Source organism: Barbus barbus (genome assembly GCF_936440315.1).
Source record: "Barbus barbus genome assembly, chromosome: 17".
Classification (NCBI taxonomy): Eukaryota; Metazoa; Chordata; class Actinopteri; order Cypriniformes; family Cyprinidae; genus Barbus; species Barbus barbus.
Window position 1 is genome coordinate 26743331 of NC_136745.1, and position 17069 is coordinate 26760399.

General features: G+C 35.8%; 1 protein-coding gene across 1 annotated transcript in view; it reads left to right on the forward strand.

Moving 5' to 3' along the window:
- LOC306883000 (protocadherin-11 X-linked-like) overlaps positions 1 to 17069 on the forward strand; it is a 169904-nt gene that overhangs the window by 90958 nt on the left and 61877 nt on the right. Inside the window, exon 5 of the mRNA XM_079438043.1 lies at positions 16557 to 16758. Within this exon, the coding sequence (XP_079294169.1) occupies positions 16557 to 16758 (202 nt within the window). The remainder of the gene's footprint in view (positions 1 to 16556; positions 16759 to 17069) is intronic.

Below are 17069 nucleotides of genomic sequence, written 5' to 3' on the forward strand. Positions count from 1 at the left end.
TTAAAATGGTCAAGAACGAAGCGAAACTGCCAAAGGGTGGCGTGTTTGTTGATCTTCCAATATGAGACTAATATACGAAGTATTTTCGTGTTTGTCCTACTAGTGGAGGAACAGATGCTAGCTGTAAATATGTGCAGCTCTCCGCGCACTCCTGAAGCAAGAAGAAGAATTAATCACATGAATACTTCTACTTTAAACTCCTGCTGTCTCAGACATTAATGAGCAGCGCAGGATTGATAATTCCACATCTTGCGCACAATTTTCCCATAGTAGGAGGGAAATCTGCAGTGGCGATGTGCCAAAACACACTTAGCAAAACTGGGCAGAGCTGACCTTTAAGTGTGTGAGGAAAACATCCTTAAACACAGTGCGAAATGATAAACAGGTGGCTGGAGCTAGCTGTCACAATTTTTACTTCAGTGAATGTTTCTCAGGGTATATTACAGGATGTTTCTGAAAGTTGCACTGAATGGAGTATGTTTTCATAATGGGAAAACAATGGGATCAAACTATCCATCCATCAACAAAATTTTAAGTGAAGAAATATAATAAAGTTATTAACACCACTGTTTAGAATGTTGCTATCTATCTATCCATCTATCAATCTAGCCAGCCATCCATCCATCCATCCATCGATTTTCACTCGCAATTAAATTTCTATCTTTGTTTTATAATTTACAAAATTTTAGTTATTGGTTATTGATATTGGATGTTTATGTTAACAGCATTTAGGTTGATCAAGTCAGGCGATTATTTAGCATGTTGAACATGCATTTGACAGTCAGCAGGGCACTTTATGCAAATAGAAATGGTGATGAGATTGCTGGGATTGGTGAAATGCCTTGAACTTCCTCTTCTGATGGTTTCTACATAATTGCATCTCAGGGAGAAATCATCATGTGATACCGAGTGTCAACCAGTTCCCCCCATTAGTCCGCATATGCCCAATTACTGTTTATAATGTTGCTATGTTTGGAGGTGGGCATATGCTTCAACTATATGTGTGGGCGGTTGTGCACATGCCTCAGTGGAACAAGGTGCAGTGAGATATTACACATTGAAAGCTGTGCTGTATTTCACCCGAATACAGGCACATAAACAAGGCTCCGTGGGCAACTGTCTGATGGCAGGTCACGTGATTCTTTCACCTCCACTTAACAGCTGAGGTGGAGGTCCAAGGCCTGCCAGACAGTTCTGCACGGCTGAGGTACTACGACAGCTTGTGCTTGACCGTCCTGTCACTGTTTTAGCACATTACATGGCACTTCCTGCCAAGGAGCCCCCAGTCATAAGAGCAGCTATTTGAAGCATTGGATACAGCAAGAGAACACTGTTCCTCAGACTCCATCGCTGTTTAGACTGAAGACAGTAAAAGACTTCATTGACACAGAGATGAGAATAACAAACATTTAGGCTTTTTGGTATCTACTGAGAACTGATCTTAGAACAGTAGGATACATTGGGACTAAAACTAAATGTGATGGTTTTTGTGTTTTTTTTTTTGTAAAAAAAATCAAAATCCAAAATCCAGAAATTCAATTGAGAATAAAAATCGGTACTAAATAGTTTATTAAACAGTAATACAGATAACTGGCTGCTGCAGGATCCGATGTATGATTATCGTTTAAAAATCTGTTGTCAATAAAATGTCATATTTAAGGTGTTCCTGTGTGGTGTTCCACCAAAATAAAAGCTCTGTGAAGCAAAGAAATTAAGACAGCCATAAATATTTGTTGTTCTAAACCTTTCTTCTGTATACTACTACTACTACTGATAATAATAATAATAATTATTATTATTATTATTATTGTTGTTGTTGTTATACATTTTACAGTACAATATTTATTTATTTATAGTTATTTTTCTGCCCAATAGTCACATTGAAGGTGTGTGTGTGTGGGGGGGGTGTTCTTTCTTATTTGTAAGTTACTGATCATGTTTGGGTAACATTTGCATATAAGTACATATTTATTGAAAATATCCATAAATATTGAATTAAAAAATAGTGTTTACGAAGGCACTGTTGCTATTTAGTGTTCTGTAAGAGAAGAAAAGACTTCTTAAGAAATCTTTAGTCTCATTGTACCTTTATAACGTCAATATTGCATTTGTAAGAGTTTAGAATATTTTTGGCTGTGATATTAGGATGTTATGGGTGTATTTATAATGATGGTACCACATTTTTCCAGCCATCCTTTTTTTTCAGATAGGATCGATATGGAAATATTTCTGTCCCTGTGACAGCAGCCCTCCGTCTGCGTTTGTTCAGTCCTAAGGGCAAAACGAAGAGTTCTTTGTCTTTGCTGAGGCATGAGCTTGGCTGCAAGCAAGCAATATATTTTAGCTTTATGGAAGGGGTGAACACCGTGGAGCATCATTCTTCAAGGCCAGGCGTAGCAGGGTGACTGTTGAAGAAAGTTATGCTCATCGTAGGTTTCGTCCTACATTCCAGGCTACTTTGACAAGACTGCAAATTTCTTTTCTTTTTTTTCTTTTTTTTTGGCCAAAGCATTTGGTTTTATGAAGACATAAGCTTTAAAGCGGTGCTGGGATTTGACCTCCCTGGGGTGTGAGCTTAGTCCAGCTATCAACAGTGCAGTTCCAGCTTGGTGGTGGGTCTGAAATTAGCCCATAATAGCACCTCAATACGCTAGATCCACTGAGACAGGTTTGGGATAGAGAGCGATTGAAGGACAACACTAAATAAGTAGTCCGCTGAGGATTGAGAGCCCAAAGTGAATGTTTCCTTCTCATCACAGACATCACAAGAGGGCTATGACCCCAGCAAGGACATCTTAAACAACAGCACTGCGCCGTAAGGCTCGAGTACTTAAAACACCTCAAACATATGGCTTGCTAAACGAGCACACTTGCGATGTTTATTCATGTACTGCCAGAATACTAAATGAAGGAATGAGGAGCCAAAAGGATGGTGAGTTTATATGAATGAGCATTAATTTGAGAAACTATTGAGCAGGATCCTTCGCTGTGAATATATTAGGGCTTATGCTGAATTTGGTATGAAGCAAAAAATAGTAGTGCGAATGGGGACAATTATGGCTATGGATTTACAAAATGCACAATTTTTTAAAATACTGATGTTTTACTTGGTCTGATATTTTCAGTGACCTCCTTGACTGCTGAAACTCAATTTAAAGGCACTGCAAATGAACTCACAGTTTGCATGATTTCCAGCAAAATGGCATAACGAGTTAATCTCAGAAGACAATGTGTTTTTCATGCTGCAGGTAGACACATTTCAGGGTTAATGAAGTTAAAACTAAAACCATAAATTTGAGGTTTATTGTTACTGGAAATAAACAAAATGTTAACTGATATAAAATATACAAATCTTTGGCTAATTGACATGGCAACATTTCTTATTCATTTAGATTAACTAGTTGATGTTGTAAAATAACTATACTAATCCTTAACCCTAACCCTAACCCCAACTAAAACTAAAAACTTTATTTAGTTTAAAATTATGTCCTAATATAACTAAAATTAAAATGGAAATTTATACAAATTATGTATTTAAAAAAAAGAAAATCTGATTAAAACGACACAACAAAAAATGACAAAAATGTAACCAAAAATAATACAAAAATTAAATTAATTAATTAAAATTAGAATTTAATATTAATAAAAACTATAGTAGTATCTCAATCTTAAAATAATACTGTTTGACGTATTTGTTTAAAGAAAAAGGTGACTTCAAGGTTGAAATAAATTGGGATTCTGAGACGCAACACATTAAGCCCTGGTGTTTTTAATCAATTATTAATTCAATATTTTAATGATCAGAAAGCTGGGGATGATCAAAGGCCTGGTTCATGCCTCTCTGCCATTGCTTACTGAGACACACTCCGGCTCTTTGAAGTGCTACTCCAACAAATGCACTTATCTCCACATTTTCTTCCCAGGCATACATGGGGAAGGCCTGTGAAAACACTGGCCCGGAGATCCGAGGCCAAGGTCATCGACCCATCCTTTTGCCATAGATTAAAAGACAACATCGTACAACGTATACTTTTAGATCTGTGCTGGCAGTTCGACTGACAGAATTCTGATTTCTACTTTTCTCTGAATCATCAAGAACAGCTCTGATTTGAATTCCTATTTTTGTCTTTCAGACTATACATCATTTGGATTTAATTCTATTATGTTTCTCTTCTGCATGACTGCCAGAATACATCATGGTGACATGGAAATATTTGTTTTCTTTTCTTTTGGTGAAAATATGCTTTAAATTTAGACCACACATCAACATATTCATTCATTTTAGTAAAATTGACTGACTACAATGGAATGGAATGAATGAAATAAAGCAAGCAACAGTTTGCATAATTTTTTGTGCGTTATGACAACTAATAATTATGTTCAACAAATAAACTGTATTGAGTTTATAATAATTTGTAGCATAAATACATTCTAGTTGTTTCAGTTGAGTGGTAACCAATTAATCTGATTAATTTAAATTAAAAACAACAGGTAGCATATTCTGTACTGTATGTTACTTATTCAGCATTTGCAATGTAATTAATGCTAAATTAAAGTTATTTATCATTAAATTTACCAAACAATACCTTCATGTATCCACCCACTACCTAACACAACGAGCGCTTCAGTATAAAATAAACTCTTTTAAATGTCAAATGTCTTTTCATTTACTACATAACACCCTAATTCAACACGTATTCTCTGTATCTAGTCCTCTTCAAAGCATGCTGGTAAATAAAAACCCAATGCCCAATTTTCAAACAATTTCATTAAGTTTTCATTAAGTACAGTACACGTTTTTAATTAATTAATGCATAAATTTGATTCTAAATTACACACAATATTAAGCTGGTATAATGATCAACATTATTATATCAACAGAACACATCAAAATAATGCTTGCAACTCAAAAGGTTTAATTAAATCAACAAATTAGAATTGTTAACTTGCAACCATGCAAGATGTGGTAATAAGTCAAGTGAATTTCTTTTTTTAGAGTGTAGCTGAAGACAATAACAATGTAGCTGATAAGTAAAAAATCTAAGTATAATTCAAAATGTTATATTAATTTAAGTGCAGCAATAAAAAAACATGTGAGAACTCTCCTTGGTGTGAAAACCTGAGTCTCTGAAATAAGAATCCTTTATGCTTTTGTTATTTATTGTGTTTTAGCAGCACAACGTGCCTTTCACATTATGACTAGCACATGTTCATCATCATATTGTGCACATGATTTTGTTTCATGGTTTAGTTAACACTGAACATGACTTCAGTATCTGAAATATAACAGCGCATTTCCCTCAAAAGTACGTCTCTGGTTTCAATCTTTTGTCAATTTCCATGCGCATTACACTCTCAATTAAATCTGAATAGTACATTTTGGTCACCTAGTGCAAGGGCAAAGCTCACATTAACTTCCAGCACATGCATCTCTCGCTAAAAAGGGCTCCCTGTAGTGAAAGCACAGTTCCATTCATGGTTTTAACCTAATGAGCTAATTAATTTGTTGATTATTATTTTCAGCCTCAAGATGGATTGGCACACGGCAGTGTTTGTCTTCTCAAACAACTGCATGATTCAAGGGCAATAAATTCACTAGCTGAGATGTCTCAATGCCTTCTGATGAACCAATTCAATCTGTGACAAGAGTAGAGGTGTCTGGGAGACTTCCCCGCCACCCTGACAGCCTGTCGATGACTTGTATTTATGGACGTGTGCAGTCTGCCTTTGGCCACGCAAACCCAGGCCTCTGTTGTGTTTGTCAAAATAATTGTAAAACAAATAGGATATATTTTTCCCTTGTTCGGATAAATCAGCATAGGCAGATTCTGACCAACAGAACAGGTTGTTAATGTTTTCAAATAACTGCTAAAGAAATGCTTTTGTTGGGGATGAGATATAAATTCTTCTTTGCTGACAATATATCGGATGAAATAGGGATGGGTGCTGTATCGACTTTGTAAGGTACATCAGTATATTTTCAAAAACAATATAGGGTAGAACAGTAGAGTTTATATTGATACAGTAGTGTGATGTTGGAAGAGCATCTGAAAATTTGTGAGAACATGGAGCAAGTTGCTGTTGGGAAAATGCATGATCCAAATAGTATTAAACATGAGACATTCTGTATATTATATGCTTCAAATTCACTTTATAACAAATAGTTTAACACAGCTTGCCATGTCAAGTGCTCCGACAGATATGTACGCTGATATGCTGTTCTGTTTGACACGTGGTTTTCTCTGAGCATAACTTTATTACATTTTTTTTATTTGTGCTTTAATAGCCTGTGATGTTTATATTTTAACCGTGGCTTTACACATTATTTTACACTCTCAGAAATAAGGTACAAAAGCTGTCACTGTGGCAAAAGGCACTAATATGTAAACTTTAGATATTAATATGGTCAGTTTAAGGTACTAATATGCACCCTTTAGGGGTAAAGAAGGTACCCTTTTGATAGTGTATTGTCAGCTTTTGTACCTCCTTTTTTTTCCCACAGTACATTCACTATATTTGTTTTCATAGCTCTCAATCTATATATATATATATATTTACATTTATTCATTTAGCTGACGCTTGCGACTTACAATTGCTATATATGTCAGAGGTCGCACGCCTCTGGAGCAACTAGGGGGTTAAGTGTCTTGCTCAGGGACACATTGGTGTCTCACAGTGGATTCGAACCCGGGTCTCTCACACCAAAGGCATGTGTCTTATCCACTGCGCTATCACCACCCCCACATATATATACACACACACACACACACACACACACATACATACATACATATCCTCCAAACAATGTGCAGATTGAAATATCCTCCAAACAATGTTTTTTTTATTTTTTTTTATCATTTTTATCATTATAATTCATCAAAATAATCATAATTCTCCAAAAGATCATAGTTAAATTATTTGGAGATTATTCATATCTAAAAGATCAGATGAGCAGAAAAAAACATTTCATCTGTCATAATTAGGTTGCATCTAAAAGTGGAAATATTTCACATCTCTTACACCATTTACAGCAGCACCTTTAACTGCAGTAAAAAGAGTGTTAGACATTTTGAAACACAGCTGCGAAAACCTTAACAGCATGAAATGTCCTCTGTCCTGAAATAAAGTCCTTTGCAAGCTTAATTTAGCCATGGCGTGCAGACAAAACTGTACATTTATCCCACTTTGTAGAAATACCGAGATATTTATTGTATGTCGCCATTCGGCCTAAAAATACCAAGATACGATTTTAAGATATTGCCCAGCCCTACTGTGAAAGCATTAGTTATTAATCTGTTTAGGGGGCTAAACACCACCAAGCCAGGCTTTATTCTTAGCATACTTTCCAAATTGAATGGAACCATCTATCTAAAAACAAGAATATATGCTTTTTTTAAGACCATCGAGCACACATTCCATATTGTTCATCTAGACATCAAAGCTGGCCGTCCTTATCTTGGAGCTCAACTCAAAGTGAAACTTTGTAGCAGCCGTTCCACTTCTAACACTGCCAGAAGATATAATGATGTGCCTGTTGAGATCTACATCTCGTTTTAAATGGGTATACCAGAGGTGTAAATATTTCATTGCCTTGATGAATCTCAGTTGTTTTCCACGACAGAAGCAATTACGTCGGTGGCGTCTGAAGGGGTGCTTTTCGCCACCGTTGTCCCACGCTACTGTGTAGCCACGTTGTCTGAAGACCTGAAGACCTGACAGGCCACATCAGTCAGCCCGTCCCGTATGCTCTGCTAATGCGTCTGACCTCCGCTACGAAAGCGTGTGGGCCCCTCTGCGTTATTTGTTGATTTGTCGACACGAATGCTTGCTTTCTGCTCACGAGCGGATCAAAAGACGCAACCGTCATTCTCACATCCCGTGGTCCTCGGCGTCTCTTCATCACTGTTGCTACTTCGACATCCCAATCCTGCTTTTCTTTCAATATCAAATTGCTCATTTATTATCCTCGAAACAAAGAAAACACAATCTGTGATTAAAAATTAAACAATGTTATCTCTTCCTGAGCTATTACCGAGTCCCTCGGGAGAGAATGCTATTTTGCTGCCTTGCAGGCATCTTTTGTTCTCGTTTTGGAGGCATGTCACTATTTATTGTTAATTTTTGATGCTTCATTTGATATGCAGTTCTCCCCGTGACATGCACGAAAGTCTTCATCTCTGTCAATGACTGCCTGTGAAGTCCTGATTTGAGGTTCACATAGAGCAGAGAATGTATTCCACCACAAGCTCTGTCAACCTGCTAATGCTGTAATCATAGCTGGCTGCAGACTCACTCTGCTCCACCACCCGAATCAATACATAATCAGACACATCATGCAGAACCCATAGAAACACTTTCGCGGAGGTAAATACGTATGATGTGGCTTATCAATACATACGGGTCTAATTTTGGGAGCTGTGTCTCAACTCCATAAATATAGTTCAAGGTGAGCTCCTTCGTAGCCTGTTTGGATGAGGCTGTCGAAAGCACATGTTGCTTTGTTACTGGACAATAATTGGAGCAGAGGACAACTGTCCTCATTAACAGTCTTTGCCTAATCCCTTTAACGCCACTGCCAAAGTGTCTGGGCTACAGAGATACTAACAGGAGCCTGTCTTAAACTCTAATCTGAATTTACTTTATATTTGAGCTCAGGGCAGTGATCTTGACCTCCTCTCTTAAGAAGAGCTGTCGCAAGTTGCACTTGTAAAAAAACTGTGCCTGAAGTTATCTGCACACTTAATTAAACAGAATTTCATTGTATTACTTTTATTTTGATATTATGAAATTCTTGCATCAACACATTAAATGAACGCCTTCTCTTTTGATGTTTAAAACGACACTAGTATTTTATGCTAAAATGTTTTCAGGCACAAATGCATTTTCACACATAGTGTCACATTTGTTACATGGTAGTATTAATGGTAGTTTCAAACTATTGGGGTCAGTAATTCAGAAATTATGCATTAAATTGATCAAAAGTGACATTTATAATGTCGTAAAAGCTTTAAATATCAATTAAATGTTTTTGTTGTTGTTGTTGTTTTTAATTCATAAAAAAAAAAAAAAAAAAAAAACTGGAAAACATTATCCACAAAAACTACTGTATTAAGCAGCTCAACTGTTTTCAAAATTGATAATAATAATAATAATAATAATAAATATTTCTTGAGCATGAAATCAGCATATTAGAATGATTTCAGAAGGATCATGTTACACAATTCATTTTTACATCACAGGAATAAATTATATTTTAAAATATATTATTTTATTGATTGATTCATTAATTTTTTAAATCACAATGCAAAGGAATCCAGCCTTGCTGAGCATAAAATATTTAAACTATTTCAGTTATCCAGTGCATCCAGTTTCTAGAAATGACATGAATCAGGTTCTTCAAAAGTGAAATGGCTTGATGAGCAGTTCTCCTTTCCATGTTGACACTCTTATTAATGCTCGAGCAGGGCCTGTTGAAGGGCTTGACATTTATTTTTATTAGAGGGCGGGGCATTCTAGAAAGCCATTTGATTGGACAAAAAAACTGTGCAGTGCAGGCTGAGTCATCAGTATCTTTTTTTTCTTCTTCTTCCCACAAGTGACATGACATGTAGCCAGGTAAGGTAACTCATACTCAGAATTTGTGCTCAGCATTTTACCCACCCAAGTGCACACACACAGCAGTGAGTAGTGAACACAGACACACACTGTAGACACACAAACAGAGCAGTGGGCAGCCATTTTTTTTTTTTGTCATTGCAGCGCCTGAGGAGCAATTGAGAAAGCCTGTGATTTTAAATACATATATCTGAAATTTGTGAACATTTAAATTCAGTGTATTTGGCGTCAAAGCTAATAGAGATGGACTGAAAGCCACAGAACTCCAATTTTGTTTCCATGGCGCCTTTAATGATTGAGTACTTTTAAAAATCCTGCTCTTCTGAATGGCTCACACTCATTTGTCACCTCTGGTTTGCTTAAAATTTCAGGATAGTTAGAGTGTAATGACTTCAGTGCCTTGGCCATCACATGCCTAATGAATTGACAGTTGTTTTTCATCAGTTTTTTTTTTTTCTTTCTTTTTTTTTCATCAGCTCTTGTCAGAATTGCAACAGATTTAACAAGCAATTTTCTGATTCTGCTCCATCAAAAGCCATTTATTCTGAGCAAATGTCACTTGCAAATGCCTGGTGAATCAGTGTTCTTGATGCGTGGAAGGGGCTTTCGGCAGGGTTGGAGATTGTCTTTTTTGTTTCTGAAGTGCTTGCCCCAGCATGGGTGATCTTTTCATTATCATGAAGTGCTAACCCAGGGTCAGCGTGCACAAAGTTATGATTAGAGCGATCTGTAATCTTCGGCATTTAGTTAATTATGTTGCTCTCGAGGCGGCCATCCATGTCAACTTCAAATCCCTCGAACGCTGTTGCCGTGTATTTTTTTAATCGTTTGAGGTGTAGTCATAACCTGCTGTCCCTGTGAGCGGCGGTACCATGAAAGCAATGTTCTTAAAATTAATCTCAGTTGTTCTAAATTCAATGTCATTACTCACATACTTCACTGAGCCCTTTGGCAACAAAATGAGAATGAAGACAAAGCGTTTTCACCTTCAGCTGATGAGAACCTAGTCTGTCGCTGACCTTTGCACTCGCTGGTCGTTTGTCTGTTTTGCATTTGTATTTTTTAAAACGTACCTCGTTTATTCATTTTGCAAAAACACATGTGGTTTGGTTTAGAGCTCGTCTAATGATTCATTTGGTTGCTTTTGTGGTTTTGTTGAACTTGGGTCAAAGCATAGGGCTAAAACAACATCTCTCCGGTCTCAAAATCAAGCATATCAGTGTATTCAGGTCTTGAATGTGCAGTGTATTTGCAGGGAGCGAGTGAAAATGAGGAGAGGCGGCTCATGTTTCTGACCTGAGCTTGTGCGCAGATCTGGAGAGATGGCTGTTGGTGCCTTACTGGTTCATGAGCAGCAGCATACGAGAAAATTAACTATAATGCTATTTCACGGTACTCCACTGTTGGAGATCACCCCTGCCTGCATCTGCAGAGCCAGGATGATGGGAAGCGACTGCAGCAGCTCGTTGGGTCACTCCACGTGAGCGCTCACATATTTGTTAGCCTATTCATGGGATTATTATTAGCTCACCCTTCCAAAGATGAGTATTCAGGGTATATTTTAATATTTAATACATAGAGCTTTTAGAGAACCAATTTATATTTATATATATATATATATATATATATATATATATATATGTGTGTGTCTGTGTAAAATTGACAAAAATACACATTAACGTTTATTTTTTAATTTACAAATGTTTGTAAAGAAGTTTCTTATGCTCACTAATGCTACATTTATTTGATCAAAAATACATTATAAACTGTAATGTTGTGAGATAGTAATAAAAAATAATAATAATAATAATAAACGTAAAAAAATAACTCATTCTATTTTAATATATCCAGAAATAATTTGAATTATTCTAATTAGCATTGTTTTATTATTATCAATATTAAAAGCAGTTTTGCTGTTCTGTATTTTGGTGGAAACCATGATTTTTTAATCCGGTTTAAAAGGAAAGTTCAAAAGGAAAAAGAACAGCACTTATATGATTTTTTTTTCTTCTTTTTTTTATTTACTCTTCAATTTTTAATGTGTCCTGTCTGAATTAAACATTTATTTTAAAATATATTATATTATATTATATTATATTATATTATATTATATTATCACTGACTGTGTAATATGTGGTTTAATTAAGTTGGCATGTTTGTTTTGAAAAAAAATAAAACTAAAGAAATAAAACATATTGTGAAATAAAATTACATTTACTACTGCAAATAATATAATATAATATTTAAATAAATAAATATGCATGTTTATATTATATTATATTATATTTTTAGCAGAAGTAAATATTATTTTTATTTTTAGTACTATTCTTGAAAATTAGCAAATGCTTGCTAAGTTAAACCACATTTTACATACCCAGTATGGTGATAAATCTCAAATCACAGCAACTGAGATCCCGTTTGTTAAACAACGCAGAGGGAATTAGGTTTTTCACAGCTTGTTTTTATAGCTTCTATATAGACGTGCAGCTTTGGCTTGTAAATCCCAAACAGCGACTGTTTGTCATTCCAAATGCGGTGGTGGTCCACAGATACCTGGCTTCTTTCTGAATAACAGTGATGTTGTGACTCTTCTTGGAAGAAAGGACATGGCAGTGCACTGATCTGTGACTTCCCTCTGGAGCAGAGTGGCTGATGTTCTTCTTCCCTCTTCTTCATGTTAATATAAGCACCATCTAATTCTCTCAGTGAGGAATCCAGCCCCATCTGCACATTGTCTGGGTCGCCACCGGCGAGGGGCTTTGGCAGGAGTTGTCTTGTTACAGAACTTGGCTTATTTCACCTCTTTTTTATCTCTATGCACATACTTTTGATGGCGATGTTTTATCCTGTTGGACAGGCTTTGTTTGGTCTTGGTATCTCCTCTAGCAGCTTGTGTTTGTTTTATGGATTTCTGGCATGGGTCTTTAAACAAGTGATAATGTTTCACAATATGTACACACCTTAACCCGCGTGGAGACGAGAGAGATTACACACAGACGTTTGTGTATGTTAAGACAGACATTAAAACATGCAGTATCCAAAACATAAATCCTGTGACATCTACCAAAATTAATAGCTTATTAATAGTTAGTTAGGTAATTTTTCAGTTTGGGAATAAGGGATTTAAAATATAGTCATGCAGAATGAAACATTAATATGTGCTTTAACAAGTTAATAGTAAAAATGTGTCTCTAAACTGAAGTGTTACTATGAATTAGGTATTACTCCCATTTGGATTCAGTTTGCAAATACTTTTTTTTTTTTTTTTTTTATGTTTCGACCAGACGTCAAGTGGTTCATGAAAAGGTATACTTGCCTAAATAAGTAAAAATGGTTTATGTTTTAGATTTGAAGACTTTTTATGTGTATTCAGACATTCAAAATCATGCATGTACAATTTAGGCACAAATGTGTGGTCTGCATTGAAAGAAATGTAAACAAGTTAACATTTAAGCGCTCTTGTGTCTTTTTCATCTGCTTTTTGCAGTCCATTTAGACTTATAATAGAGAGTGGAGCCTTGTGGCTGTAAATTCTCTTGAAATGTCCATGACAGCTGTATTTAATCAATTATGACAGTAGATTTGGAATGAGCACAGCAATTAGAAGCATTAAAGTGATATTTGTGCACATTTCTGGACAGCTGACTGTTGTCATCATTACGGCACTAAATTGCAATGAATTTCCCTTAAGGGGCATTATGATGATTCAAATCAGATCGTGATTAAGTATTCAGTAAAAAAAAGAGAGAAAAGGAAATAAGATCAGATAAAATAGCTTTTGACGTCTCATATTCAGTTACTGATAACTTATTCAAGATTCAAACCAGTAGTGTTTGGACTCCAGGCATCTAATGAATCCAGCTAGCCTCTTTTCCCAAATAAGGAGACAAGACACGCTCTCATTAGCATGTTTGGTGATCATATGCCTGTTACTTTTCATTCCAAAAGCAGCAAATAAACTGTTTTACAGATGCAAATCAAGCTAGCTAATGTATGGTTTATTTTAAACAGGATCATGAAAAGTTCAGTTTATGCCTTATTGCGACTGAATGGCCTCTGAATTATAGATAGCATAATTCCCCAGCGACAATCTGTTGTTCTGTCAGCTCAGATCAGAGATGAACCCCCTAACATCACACTCAGAAGGTCAGAAGCTGCTTTCTGCAGCTGAATTGTGAAAGCACACTGACTAACCTCAGATAGCTGATGACAGTACAGCAATACTAGCAGTTTTAGATCTTCATAACTCTCACTGTCATGTATAAATGCTAAATAAGTTGAATGTTTTCAAGCTAATTGTTAACATGAAGTTAAGTAATATCACTTTGGAGAGTTTTACATTTGGGATGCCCGCGGCGTGACGTGATATACGCCATCTAAAATTATTTTAATCAGCATTTTCTTATTCTTTTATCCATACAGCTTTTATGATGGCTAAATTAAAGACTACATGGAATATTTTGTTCTTTTTCATTTGTAATTAGTTGTTGATCCGCAGGGTCATTTAAAATGAACGGCAAAAGAAAGAAAATCATAGAACACCCTGAGATGTACATATTCCGGTAACACTATAGTATAGGGACAAATTCTCACTATTAACTAGTTTCTTATTAGCATGCCTATTGTTAACATATTGGCTGTTTATTAGTGCTTATAAAGCACATACTGTATTCTGCATGACCATAAGATACATCCCTAATCCTACCCAGTACCTAAACTTAACAACTACCTAACTATTAATAAGCAGCGAATTAGGAGTTTATTGAGGCAAAAGTCATAGTTCATGGTTTGTTAATAGTGAGAATTGAACTTTCTAAAAGCATATGGGTCACACTTTATTTTAATGTATTTAAATTATAACCAAAAAAAAAAGTGTACAAACCAAGTACACAGCTTCTAAGGAATGGTTATTACCGTAGCTGATACTTTTGACAACTTTCTGTTGATTTCGCAGTTTTGAATATGAAGTAACACAAACTATAATGAACCTTCACAGCTTTGCATTCAGCATGCCAACTGTAAGGATTTCATTTTGTCAATCCACCAATAGTCCTTAAATGAAATGGTAAGTGCTTTTGGATAACTGTATTTTGCTTTTGGAAACACATGCTTTTTATTAGAGCCAAGATTTTTTTTTTTTTGTGAAAAAGAGCTCGAGCATGTGGTAATGATTAACTTTTGATTCTTGATTTCTTTGTGCAGTGCTTTAAGAACATAAAAACAAAAATACACGCAGAACATATTTTCTTAATTCCAACTGGAGTTTTAATAGAAAGCGTATTTGATATTTATAGTGCATGGATATATCTTAGGTATCTTTTATTTCCAGTCAAATATGAATACTCATATAAATGAAATACTCAGAGCCGTAAAAGCAAACACAATCACATCAGTATCTCAGTATCGTGGCTTTTATTCTTTGCAGTGAATTTGGCTTTGTGAATTAAATTGCTTTGCCTTTCATTTTGGCTATAATAATGTCACTGGCTATCCTTGGAATAAATATGAAAAAGCAAATAAATTGATATTGGCATATTAGAGTCTAATGTGATATTAGATGAAGAAGAAGAGAAAGGTACCCTGTTTTATAAGGACTGCTTTAAAGGCTGCGCTTGCCCGTTACCGCCAAATTAAGAGACCATAAAAAGGTCACCTTACATACCAGTTTCAGCCCCGAAGAGACAGAGGTTCTCCTCCTATGAACAAGAAAATCTACATAGTGTTCCCAGATCTGCCTGGTTAAAGCTACTTGATCCACATCCTCCTCCGCCGTCTAAATTGGGCCAGTGGGTCGAAAGCAGTGGAGCCTTGTGAAAAAGAATCACTAGTTTGCATGACTGTGGGCAGTCTCTATCAATCAGAAACACAATGCTTAGAGGGAGATACCCAGGCTTCGATATTCAGCGGAGCAGCCGAGTAGAACCGGTGTCTCAAGTAGTGACGGGAACCATTTTATTAAAATGGATCAAATGATACTTTGCCGTTCTTGCTGACAGTCATCTCATAACTGAAGTTTATGTTTATGGGATTTTGTTTATTCCTTCCAATGATACTTGGCAATATAATCATTTTGGCACCACGCGGCACACTACACTCTCAAAATGTGTTTTTCAGGTTAAAAACAAAGTGCTTCATGTGCTCCAGCTATGCTAAACTCTAAAAATTAGTTTTTCAGGTAATCGAGAAATGTGCTTCATGTGCTCAATCATGTGGTTTTTATATAAGTTTAGAAAAAAGTAATGTATATCATTTTAAATGTATTACATTTCCTGGACTTTATTTCTTTATTTAAATTTGTCCCCTTTTTACTGGAACAGTTTTGAATACTCAGTAGTTTATGTGATTTTGTTTATTCCTCTGATTGATATTTAACAATATAGCAAAATAATAACTCATTTTTTATATGTGCTTCACAATCACATTGTTTTATTAAATTGCAAAAATTTTACTTTTTTTTTTTAAATTTATTTCATTATATTTAATTTTATTTATTTTGTTTGTTTGTTTATTGGTTTATTTTATTTATTAGCCTGTTCTTCCCCATGTATTTTTTATTTTATGTATTTTATTTTTATTGAACGATATTGAATCCTCTGAATATTTAATCAAGTTGTGTTTTAATATGACTGATTTAAAATGAATCCACCAGCCTATACAGGCTACACTAACAAAAGTCATGTTTTTACTCCATTGGTGACACTAATGATTCAAATATTACACACTTCACCTTTAAGATAACATGTATGTGTTTGTTTTACAGGGAGTAAATAAGACATCTTGAATGTTTTCATTTTAAAACACATACAGCTGCAGGTCCAGAGCTGTGACTCTGATGCACAGGAACAATTATTCAAAATGAAGTCTCCTGTTTCTTTCTGAAAGCCTGAAGCCACTGCCTGCTCAGCTTGACTGTTGTGTGTTTGTGTGTTTGTGTATTTTAGCAGACGCAGCGCCGCGTGACCTTTCACCTCCCAGACTGCTCTCAGGAGAGCTGCAGTGACAGCGGGCTTGGAGAGCAGGAGCCCAATAGCGGTGCCAGCACCACCCAGCCTCTGCCCTTGGGCTTCCCTCAGGAAGAGTACTACGAACAGACCTCACCAAACAGCCGCACTGAGGGTGATGGCAACTCTGACCCCGAGTCCAGTAAGTACTGACCACTGTCCTTTACCTGCACATTTTCTGCAGCTGAGCGGGCAAAAGGCAGAGGACACGACTGTGACGGCCTCAATGTAGCCAAGGCTGATAAACTGCTGAGCGATGTTTTTATATGACGTTTACACAGATTCCTTCATTCAGATGGGTGTCTTTGGCCATTGTGTTGCATCTTTCTCGCAATCATTGATTTACACAGTATTGTTTAAAAGATTGGGGTTGGTAAGATATATATATATATATATATACCTTTTTTTTTTGTTTCTTTATTTTTGAAGTCTTGTATGCTCACCAAGGCAGCA